The 12,443-nt window shown below is 37.0% G+C and overlaps 1 protein-coding gene across 6 annotated transcripts in view; it reads right to left on the bottom strand.

Annotated features, from left to right (window-relative positions):
* The window catches only part of mical2b (microtubule associated monooxygenase, calponin and LIM domain containing 2b), a 107,985-nt gene that overhangs the window by 24,369 nt on the left and 71,173 nt on the right, over nt 1-12,443 (bottom strand). For 5 of the 6 annotated variants that reach the window (XM_061917373.1, XM_061917375.1, XM_061917376.1 and 2 more), the window contains exons 13-20: nt 11,087-11,286; nt 8,924-9,000; nt 8,611-8,679; nt 8,379-8,504; nt 4,958-5,083; nt 4,441-4,872; nt 4,237-4,338; nt 4,022-4,114 (exon numbers count right to left, since the gene is read on the bottom strand). In XM_061917373.1, the coding sequence (XP_061773357.1) occupies nt 4,022-4,114; nt 4,237-4,338; nt 4,441-4,872; nt 4,958-5,083; nt 8,379-8,504; nt 8,611-8,679; nt 8,924-9,000; nt 11,087-11,286 (1,225 nt within the window). The remainder of the gene's footprint in view (nt 1-4,021; nt 4,115-4,236; nt 4,339-4,440; nt 4,873-4,957; nt 5,084-8,378; nt 8,505-8,610; nt 8,680-8,923; nt 9,001-11,086; nt 11,287-12,443) is intronic. The other variant, XM_061917377.1, reaches the window with a different exon arrangement.

Below are 12,443 nucleotides of genomic sequence, written 5' to 3'. Positions count from 1 at the left end.
TTGATTGAAGAAGAGCCATGATAAAAACGTATACTCCTACAAAAGGTATGAGGACATCCATAGACGTAGTTCATTAAACATTGCAGACCGTATAAGCATTAATTTCCACTGTGAGCAATAGAAATAAAGCAAATGATAAAAGAAGGAAAGATGCACATGTTGAATAATTGTATTGCAACTCCTATTTAGATAGGAATTCCTTTTTAAAGCTGAAAAGCAAGGCTGGCTTGCCGCTGTCTCTCACAGGAGCGAAATTTAGGATGTCAATCTAAGTTTCCGTTTTGTCGTCATGTCTGTCAAGCACTAAAGGCACAAACTTAAGAGATAAAAATATGTACTCGTGACATTGGCACTTTAAAGAAAAGGTAAAGAAGACAACTGTCAAATCTACTATGAAATATGCTACATGGTAGTTTGATAAATTTTACGTCACGTAAAGCAGATGGAACTGTGGTGATGATTGCTATGTCTTGTGGTTGGTAACCACTGTGTTTAATGACTGCCACAAACAGAACAGGAGTGGCACAGTAACATTAGGACCTGATCTACTAAAAGGGTGCGTGTAACTTGATACTGCACAAAGAGCTGAGCGACTAACTCGTGAACAGAGGATTGCGTCTCTTTAATGAGCAAAATATAGAACCCTATCCATTCAACTTCTTGATGTAGATGTCTACATCTACATCAAGAAGTTGAATTATTACAACACCCAAAATACTAGGAGTAACAGATGATAATATAACAATTTTGCAGTTACAAGGTGTTTTATCAAGACTGAAATTGTTTTGTGATCAATATTTTGTGTCTGTATTTAGCACGTTTGAAATGTGTGTGCAAAATTGCAGTTACGCACAAATGGCTGAGAGAAAGGAGGCGAGCAAGCTGCAATGTGTGCGCTTGTTAACATATTTGTTACATATTAAGAGAAAAAAAAAAAGATATACAGTGGGGCAAAAAAAGTATTTAGTCAGCCACCAAATGTGCAAGTTCTCCCACTTAAAATGACAGAGGTCTGTAATTTTCATCATAGGTACACTTCAACTGTGAGAGACAGAATGTGAAAAGAAAATCCAGGAATTCACATTGTAGGAATTTTAAAGAATTTATTTGTAAATTATGGTGGAAAATAAGTATTTGGTCAACCATTCAAAGCTCTCACTGATGGAAGGAGGTTTTGGTTCAAAATCTCATGATACATGGCCCCATTCATTCTTTCCTTAACACGGATCTATCGTCCTGTCCCCTTAGCAGAAAAACAGCCCCAAAGCATGATGTTTCCACCCCCATGCTTCACAGTAGTTATGGTGTTCTTGGGATGCAACTCAGTATTCTTCTTCTTCCAAACACGACAAGTTGAGTTTATACCAAAAAGTTTTATTTTGGTTTCATCTGACCACATGACATTCTCCCAATCCTCTGCTGTATCATCCATGTGCTCTCTGGCAAACTTCAGACAGGCCTGGACATGCACTGGCTTAAGCAGGGGGACACGTCTGGCACTGCAGGATTTGATTCCCTGTCAGCGTAGTGTGTTACTGATGGTAACGTTTGTTACTTTAATCCCAGCTCTCTGCAGGTCATTCACCAGATCCTCCCGTGTGATTCTGGGATTTTTACTCACCGTTCTCATGATCATTTTGACCCCACGGGATGAGATCTTTCGTGGAGCCCCAGATCGAGGGAGATTATCAGTGGTCTTGTATGTCTTCCATTTTCTGATAATTGCTCCCACAGTGGATTTTTTCACACCAAGCTGCTTGCCTCTTGTAAATTCACTCTTCCCAGTCTGGTGCAGGTCTACAATTACTTTTCTGGTGTACTTCGACAGCTCTTTGGTCTTGGCTATAGTGGAGTTTGGAGTCTGACTGTTTGAGGGTGTGGTCAGGTGTCTTTTATACAGATAACGAGTTCAAACAAGTGCCATTATTACAGGTAATGAGTGGAAGACAGAATAGCTTCTTGAAAAAGAAGTTACAGGTCTTTGAGAACCAGAGATCTTCTTTGTTTGAAGTGACCAAATACTTATTTTCCACCATAATTTACAAATAAATTCTTTAAAATTCCTACAATGTGAATTCCTGGATTTTTTTCACATTCTGTCTCCCACAGTTGAAGTGTACCTATGATGAAAATTACAGACCTCTGTCATCATTTTAAGTGGGAGAACTTGCACAATCGGTGGCTGACTAAATACTTTTTTGCCCCACTGTATATATGTGGAGAGCGAGAGAAAGAGCAATATCATTTCAGAATTGTATAGCTGCTCCAAACAAGCCGTTTGGAATATGAGACTTAAGTGAATATTACTTGCCTTTGTCACGTCAGCAGATATCTCCATATGTGGCAGAGATTCACCTGAAGAACGTTACACGACTGTGTATTTTATGTTCAGTTGTAGTCAATAACTTTATTCTTTTACTCCATCCTTTCGTTGTGGGGCAGACAGGCTCGTAAATGCACACGCACGCTAAAGTTCCCGGTTGCAGCATACGTATAGTAGCATATAGTTCTAACTTCTAACATATCTGTCAGTAGTCTCGTTCTGGATGTGCAAAAAAACTAAAACATGGCTGTTGGGAAGAAGACTCAGTCGAAAGGATATTAGCCTGCTGGAGAACTTCAGTGCGTAAATAACAATGCTTACAAAACGACACATTCTGAAAAGACAGGAACAATGAGACTTGAAGATGGTATGTAAAAAATAATCTATGCAAAATTTAGACCAAAGCAGCACCATTACATGCGATGTAGATCACAAAGAAGTGTTTTAAATGTAGGGGAAAACAATCATAATATGACAATGATGATGATTATAACAAATGTCTGCTGACGTACTTTTAGGCATTAGTTTTTTGTTTTTTTATATTAGGAGATATGTTATTAATATACCTCCTGTATGAACTATATCTTGCAACATGCATTTTCATGCATTTATGGCTCATTCCAGATGCACCATTACAACACTGGCGCCTCCCAGAACATAACAAATCGGCATGTGTTGGCGCATATGATGTCATTAATGTGAAGGAAAACTAATGTCTTTATGATGACAGCTGGTAGTACTCCATGTAAATAGGGGGGTTTACTACTATCAATTTAACCAATCAGAATGATCGTAGAACCGATCGGAATGAAACTGGACTCACTGGTGACGGTGGCAGAGAAGAGGACTGTGGAGAAACTAGTGAGCATCCTGGATGATGCCAGTCACCCTCTGCATAGCGTTATCAGTAGCCAGAGAAGCCTGTTCAGTGCTAGACTGCTTCATCCCAAGTGCAGGACTAATAGACTAAAAAACTAATTTGTCCCACACGCCATCAAACTGTACAACTCCTCTCTGGGGAGGGGGAAGGAGGGTACTAGGATGACAGGGGATGCTTAAACAATAACGGTGTAATACTTTTTCATAACATGGTCACTACTGCCTAGTTTCTCTTGTTATATTCTCATTTTACTGTTATATTTGTATTTGCATTGTTGCATTTTATTTTTATTGTTACTGCAATATTTCTCTATTTTGTTTCCATTCATACCCCCACTATTTACTTTTTTAAATTGATCTCAACTCTGTACACTGCTGCTGGAATTTTAATTTTCCTGAAGGAATCAATAAAGTACTATCCATCCATCTATCAATTGTGCACGCAGTCTTAGTAGATCACCCTCAACACGCCCACTGAAAGTACCTGCAATTTTATAGTTTGCACATGCTAATTGACACGCCACTGTCAAGCTTTTGTAAGCATCAAGCTGGCCGTGTTGTGCAATACTTGACAATAATTGGTAGAATACACTTTCAGACAGTGTATATAACAAAATTTGAGTTAGACGTGATTGCATGCACAATGTACGGACCAAAAAAAACATTGACAAAGGTGTACAAGGGTTTTGTAGAAGCTCAACGACTCTTGTGTGATATTTTTGTTTAGTTACATAAAATGTGTAGCTTTTAACACAAATTATTAGAAAAAGCCATTCATTAGTAGGTTAGATTTCCCTCTGCAATCCACACACACCTTACCGGAGCAGCATTGGGCCTGTGATCTGTCTCATACAGGAGGGCCAGTATTTGGGCTTTAGCATTTATGGCTGATGACACCTTTCCAACTGTTCGCTGATATAGACGGAAAGAGAAACGCAATAACAACAGAAAAGCAGGGAAAGTCAGAAAAAGGAAAGAAGAAAACACCCTTTCTATAAACAGGCCTGGATGTATGCAGGGTTAAAAACTGGTACCTCTTTACTGTAGCTTGGAGCTGCAGTTGGACAACTTTCAGAGCGAATAACTGATTTTCGCATGATTCCATTTGGGGCTTCGAGCGCACAACTTCCATTGGACTAACGAGACCCAGACACCAAAAGGAAGATCAGTCTATTAGAGATAATGCTCTTGCCTTGTCCCACGATATATTACTCAACGCCAATCTAGCCATTTGTTACCTTTACATCTGTTTCACATCTGCGGCTGTCAGATCTCTCGTAGGCACTTCTGTGGACGTATTTATTTTCAAGCATGCCCTGAGAACTGTATTCTGTCCCTGTATTGTCCTTTGACAGTGCCAACACTGTACCTGAAGAGAAGCTGATTCCAGGAGGTTGGGAGGCAACATCCTGGCTCTCATCAGAGCAACATATTTCAGTGGGGACTATGCTATTAGAGGAGGAATCAGCTTGACATGTTTGCTCAGGATTTTCTGAGTCAGTATAAAACAATACAAAGGATGATTCTTTCCTTTCCTTGTGCTCAAGAGGATAAAAGGAGGGAGAGGAGAAACCAGACTGGACAGTGGGGTCAGGGACAGGGTGAACCACAGGGTAGATGGAGACGATATTAGACGGAGGTGAAGGAGGAAGACAGGTAGATTGCTCAGCCTAAAGAAAAAAATCAAAAACACATAAATGCCAAATACAGAGGTACAGAGAATAAACATGTTTTTTTAAAATTCACAACTAGTACCTCAGAAATAGAGGAAAGAAGAGGTGAAGGTTTGCTGGAGCTAGAAAATGTGGACGAAAGGAGTACTGCTCTCTCTTTTATGGTGTTTTTTGCAAATTCTCTAGTAGACAGACTCTCAGTGTCACTCTGCAAAATGGAGGAGGAAAATGAAATATTGCTACAAGAAGCTAATACCTTCTGATTAGAACTGTTATATATGGGTAGTAGAGCAAATTCAAGCTTGGTGAGCGCAATATACTTGTAGTGTTAGGCAGTGATGGAGAACCACTGCCACTCAGAGGATGCAACTGCTTCAGAAGCACATTTTTCCAGTAGTCCGGGGAGTCCAAAGTGTGACTTGGATCTTTTTTTTTTTTTAATATTTTCTTTTTAAAACAATGGCTCACAAGGTATTCTCAGGAAAAAAAAAAACAAAGTAGTTCCACACTTTGATAAAAATTAAAAAAGGCTCCAGGAGAAGAAGTTGCCATGTTACAAGATTTAAAATCAATACTAATATTTTTTGTTTTGTTACTATTCACAAATCCTAAATATTTGCCACTTATGTTACATATAGTTAACTGCTTATGATAGCTTGACCTACATTATAGTATATTCAGTTGAACTGAACAGTTTACAGTTGAGATCATTATAATCGTGACCATAATTATCTCTGAAATCAACAATGTTACAATATTGTTGACATTTGTCAAAACATTTTGACTGTAGTACTCCTTTTAGATGCCAAATTATACAAAAAAATACATCTAAGTTTATTGTAACTTTTCATTTAAAAAATACTGTACAATGAATCTATTTTTAGCATAGTTAATAGACAGGTATAATGTGAAAAATATCAAAGTAGCCCCCACATTACGTTGAAAATAAGTTTGGACATATACAGATACGACAGAAAGAGACAATTTCAGAGGGATCATAGGAAATAAATGTTAGTCATAATTAAGGCTGTCAAAGTTAATGCGATAATGCATTAAAAAAAATCGTGCTTTTATTGAAATTTATTGTTAACTGGCGATTAACGCAAACGCTTCCTTTTAGACCCTTGTGCTGCACCGTAGTGGGGGAAACTTGGCAGCAGTTCACTAGTTGCTGGTGAGCCATAAGTGGGAAAATAGCGAGCAGAAATGGAAAAAGAAAATGACACAACATGGAAAATCAGGTTCAAAAGATTGCAAGTTGTTCTCCCGACAAGAAAGGACTATTTTTCACCAACGAAACATCACTGCAGCACGTGTCATTCAGAGGTGGGTGGTGCTTCACTTCGGTGTTTAGATTACAGTTAAGGTGCAGTGATAACGTAACATTTAGATTTTTGGTCGGACTGATAAGATGTCATAAAAGCTCAACAGAAATGAAAGACGGTTGGCAAGAAGTTGATAGGACTTTTTTTTAATGCAACCAGTCCAACATCAAAACATGTCGAGACACTTTTTCAAACCAATCGCACACTTTTCCAGCTTCAAAATAAAAGCGCTACTCTATACATCCGCTTTAACTACATTATCAAAAACATTTTTTACATTACGATCATCCATCCATTTTCTATCGTTTCATGCTTTGTCAAATATGTTTTGTAATGGTATTCTGTGATATTGGCACCTAAAGAAATATTAGTACATCGGTTGAGAAATATGGGCGGGGGGTAGGGGATTATGGTTAGCTAAAATATTGTGTATATCACTTCCTGTCCTGGTGCTCTTGTTTTGTCCATATTTCCTGTCGGGTCTTTGTGTTTTGAAAAAACTTTACTTTCTACTCCATTCCCTGCCAGTACACCTGATTCTCATTAATTAGTTCTATTTAGTTTCTTCCTGGGTCTCTCCTTCAGTGCTAAATCATTGTACTTAATAGTCAGCTTTGTGTGCTGAAATTGTTAGTTCCCTGTTTTTTATTGCCATTACATCTAGATTTACTTGCACTCCGCCTGCTGTTCTCTGCATTCTTGGGGTCACGCTGCAAGCAACGGTCACTAGACCTTAACAAAAACATCGTCATGCAGCAATATTATGACCATTTACTTGTACAACATGTAATGAATAGAATATCAGTAACATGTACTTACGTACAACATATCACATTTGACATTACCAAACATCTGAGACAATCAAAGCATGATCATAAATATCCACATTTTGTGTGTAACTGGATCATGGAAGTGTAGGTCCTTCTCTGAATGAAAGTGCAGGAATACAAATTCCGTATTCTAACAAATTAAGAATCTGGCAGGCATTTTTTTAAAAGTGTCATTAAAAGTGTGTTTGTCCTTTTTGTATTGAGCTGTTTGAAGAAGCATAGTGTTTAAAACATATTCCATTAAAGCAAATTAATTGTCCATTCACGGTGTTAAAACTTGAAAATGATCTGCCTAGAGTACACTTATTAACGGTGAAAAATTGTATCCATCCGCAATTATCGCGATTAATTTTGAATTAATTATGAACAAAATGTGAATAATCGTGATTAGATATTTTAACTCTCATCTTCCCCATTTAAAAGAAGAAGTGAAGTACAAGAAAATGGAAGCGAATGAGAAAAGGATGGGTCGGGTAGGTCATCCTCAGGCTGATTAAAATATGAATGGGTGGGGGGGAATTGAAATGAAAGGGAAAAAAAAGGAAATGAAAGCTGAGGAAGAAAGAAACTTTTTTTTTATTGTCTGATATGGGCACACAAGTACTGTATATCTATGATGTGCTTTTTAAAAAAAATGGTTGGGTTATACTTGTATAGGGCTTTTCAACCTTCAAGGTACTCAAAGCGTTTTGACACTATTTCCGCACGCACACACGGCAGGAGCTGCCATGCAAGGCCTTAACCACGACCCATCAGGAGAAAGGCTGAAGTGTCTTGCTCAAGGACACAACGAACATGACTAGGATGTCGGAAGCCGGGGATCAAACCAGAATTGCTGGCACGGCCACTCAACCAACCGAGCCACGCCGACCCAACATTTTACCCAATAAATCTTTTTTTTTCATGTGTTGTGAAATTTGTAACGGTATACTTCTAAAATACTATTTATCATTTTTATTTACTAAATTATTCAGCCTAAATTGAATATTTCATGTATTTCCAAAATGCACCACAGATTTAAGAAAAATAAAATCTTTTTTAATATGTAGGTTGAACTATTTTAATTATTGTTTTGTTGGTTTAATCCAAACAACTTTAAATGTACCAACTTTGCAAATAACAACTGTACATTGTGAAGCTTAATTAAACTCAGTGAGAATACAGACAACTAAGAATACATTATCCACTCATCCATCTATTTCCTACCGCTCGTCCGTCTCGGTATTGTCCCATATTCACCAAAGATGCAAGAAATAATTTGAGGTTAAGATCAATTAAATGGTTAGGGTGACCTGAAAAGTCCCCATTAATATTGTGCTTTATACAACTGAAAGTGTGCATCTCCCACCTTGCCATGTATTTTCTCTGTCGAGTTCTCCTCAAATTTGGCCAGCAACTGTGTTGCCATGGAACGGACCCTGTTCTCTCGCAGTTCCCTGTCCTCACCAGCTGAGGGCGCAGTGTCACAGGATAGCTGATGCCAGGGAACATGAGTAAGTCAGAAAAGACATGGAAATAATCAAATGTTAGATATGAATTATCTAATTCAACATAATTACAGCATCACATGAATCACTAACTTCTGTATGGTAGCGGTTCCCCTTTCGTCGTCTCTTATTAATAGAATCAGCGTCCAGTTGTTTGTCATCCTGTAAGAGCAAACAAGAATCCTTTACAGTGAATGCTTGACCTTAGAAATCAGTTTTGCATCTTTCTAGGCCAGGGGATGGAGCAAGGGTTACATAATTTAAATATGACTTGCTTTGGTTGGTTTTAGTACATCTAGATAAGATTCCAGTGCGAGAAGAGCACACTTTTCATCCTCAGAAAAAACACACTTCAATACCAGATATAAAAGTCAGAATATAACAGTAGTTCAGTTTATTGCAGTACCCTGGGTATCCTCTTCCTAGGGTGGCCGATGTTTCTTAATGATTGTTCTTCACTGGTCTCATCAATTTCTTTTGCTCCTGGAATGTGAAAGGACATTTCAAAAGAAAAATTACATTACGTTTATAATCCTAAATATGTTAAAACCTTATCTAACTGAGCACAATTGAAAGTAGTATGTAGTATTAGTAAGTCTGTATTGACTACCCCAAGTGACAATTTAAGAGCAAGCAAAAGTATTTTTGAGTTTAATCCACAAACAAGAGAACAACCAGACGTTTATAGAATAAATGTTGATTTGAAGTCTATTTCAATTCGTAAGACAATGCCATAACAACTAGTTATCTATTGAAAAGGTTTGTTTGAACCTGCACACATGTTGCAATTTGGTATTCAACAACATACGCTTAAAAATCTAAAATGAAAGGAAAGTCATAGAGTCACGCCTGAGGCTCCAAACTAATTAAAGGTGCCAGTCAAATGTCAAGAAATGAAATACCCCAAACTTGCTGGTTCTTGTTAAGGGGTAATTACAATGCATGCCAATATGCAGATGAGTGAGACAATTCAGACTTGTCCATTTTCACTCAAGCAGCTGGAAAAAATGTAGAGTTCCTGTCACATTTTGGGGGAAAAATTCACCAAGTTTGAGTACTTAATGATTATTTTAAATGTTCATAAATTAGTGGAAACAGATGCATGAACACAAACTATAAGATGTATCTCCCCGTCAGTCCCTCTTTCTTCACACACACTGTCTGAGATGTATGTGCAGTTTTCTGTTGCACAAGAGTGCGTAATACAAACCTCTACCAATAAAAATACATCAACAATTAATTTACTTTCACTCACTTCATTTGTAGATTCCAAATTTTGTTGATAGTTATTTATCATAGTTCAATATGTTGTTAAAGGGGAACTGCACTTTTTGGGGGAATTTTGGCTATCGTTCACAATCATAATAAAAGACATGACGACTGACAGATTATTTGTTTTTTTATGCATTTTTAATATTAAATAAACGTAAATAAAGGTACGCTTACAGCACAGACAACGGGAGCTCCTATATTCCGCCCATAAAAATTTGATAAATAACGATTCAAAAAGCACTAACAATACTCCAATACTTACATTTTGGGACTTCAATAATAAACAGGTATTAGTGATATTGTTTTTTTAAGCGCTACCTCAGAAAAACTACAGTATTTATAGCGTGATCAAAAGCTTGTGTGCCTACAGTATGTTTACATCATTGAGTGGTCTGCTGTTTCATCGCTTCCTGCTCCTGGGAAAGTTTATTGTAAATCATAAATCATGCATCTCACCTGAAAAGAGGATATTATCTGGCAAGTTGGGACACTTTTTAGGACCTGGAACTGTCGAGAACGAAATAAAAAATGCTTGTTCCAATCCCCGACCCACCCTGTTTCTTCGAGAGGATTTTGAGATGATTTTTATCCAAATGAACATCCCAGCAGTCTGCATCCTAATGATAGCAGAGTTTGTACGGTAAATGATACTTTGTTTGTTGGCTCTATAAAATCTGCAGTGAGCAGAAATCAGTGATGACAAAAAAGCAAACGTGATGTGTTTTTGAAATTAATACGCCGCGTATTCTTAAAATGATAAAAAATATGTAAATATGAAATTTTATTATAAATGTGCACGTAACTACATTACATATATACTTACATCATGTATATGGAGGTGATCGGATGTTTTTAGGGACTCTTAGGGTAGAATTGAATGGCTCCTATAGGCTCCATTGTAAGCGTAGTATTGATCAAACGGATTACATTTTTAAAATGCATTAAAAAAAATCCATCCGTCATCAGGTCTTTCATAATGATTGTGAACGCAAAATTCCATAAAAAGTGCAGTTCCCCTAAAGCCCAAGTTTATGAGACTAATATCCTGTCAATTAGCTATTCTTCTCAGAGTGGTGCCTGTGTCATTAAATGAAAATGAAAAATTATGGTAACTATTTCAAATAACTATTGTATTGTACACAGCCTAATTCTAACCAATTGATCTTCAAAATGGATATAGCTGGTGCCCTTTACTACCCCAAAGGCATTTCCTTCTGAATGAAAGTGACTGAAAAAAGAGAAGATTGAAAGTTACAACATACATTATTGCTAAGAGGACTTTTTGTAACTCTCTTACCTTTTCTACTTCTTGGCGAGTTCCAGAAGGCATCGTAAAATTTTGACAGGTATAAAACCATGAGCAGCTTGTCCGGTCCGGCCTTCGAAGCCACCTCCTTTCCAGTCGTCACTGGCTGAATGCCTAGCTGATGCTCAGCAATGTCAAAGGCCAACTGATTGTTTGCGGCTATGTCCTCCTCATTAAGTGAGTCATAGTCACTGAGATGGAAAGATAATAAAAAGACATGGTTAAAATATTACATAAACACCCATATCTGTCATTGTTACTTTACTATTTGTACAGCTTCAATGTCATCAGCCAATTGTAATAAACACTGGTTGTTAAACTTTACTTCATAACACTTCATACCCTGTTCCAGATCACTCATACATTAGCCAGAAATCACTGCACCGTCAACTGATTTGGATTTCCACGGCAATAAACTAAGGTCAAATTTTTTATAAAATCTCTATATGTTTATAAGGGTGTGCACAGGAATGCTTTAGCGCAGAGGCAAATTTGCATCAAAGGTAAAGGTGGCATTTACCAGATCCAAAAGTAGTGCTGTTTATATTCTTTTACAACATGTACTTTATATTTTAGTATCAGAAATAAATAATGCTAATATCTTTTAATAGTGAAATTTCAATTGTTAAACACTTTTTAGCTTTACCATGAATTGATTAACGTGGACCCCGACTTAAACAAGTTGGAAAACTTATTCGGGTGTTACCATTTAATGGTCAATTGTACGGAATATGTACTGTGCAATCTACTAATAAAAGTTTCCATCAATCAATCAATCAATCAATCAATTAAGCTCATAAAATGTTAGTTTCTCCCAAATAAAAAAATAAATAATACTAGACTCATGAGACTGGGTGTATACAAACTTTACTCTCAAAAAAGCCATTTTGCCTCCGCTTTCACAAAAGAAAAAATAGTCTTCAGCCACAAAATATAACACAGCTTATAATCTTTCAAATATCTTGATATTTTCTCAGGCAAAGTAATATGTTTATAATTAAATTCTCTTCTGAGGTCACACACTCGCAAACCTGACATCTCTCTCAGAGCACAAACACATAGGCCTGGGGCAATAAACAATAAGTAAATTAACTGGACAATAGATGAAAAAAAAATCTTTAATAATTTTGCCGGCATCGTTTTCTTTGTCTCTTGCTTCCAAACAGAGTGCAAGAGGTTTTAGTGTCAAAGAGCTTTGAACATCTTGAAGTTAGCAAAGCGCTATGAAAGTACAACCCATTTACCAATTACCCATTTAAGATGTTCAATATGTATTTACCAGGTATGTGCAATTTTCTCTAAGAGAGATTGAGACTTCATTTAATTTCTATTGTTGGTTTACTTATTT

Source organism: Nerophis ophidion, linkage group LG12 (genome assembly GCF_033978795.1).
Source record: "Nerophis ophidion isolate RoL-2023_Sa linkage group LG12, RoL_Noph_v1.0, whole genome shotgun sequence".
NCBI lineage: Eukaryota > Metazoa > Chordata > Actinopteri > Syngnathiformes > Syngnathidae > Nerophis > Nerophis ophidion.
Note: the sequence above shows the minus strand (reverse complement) of the source record. Positions and strands in the feature narration are given on the sequence as shown.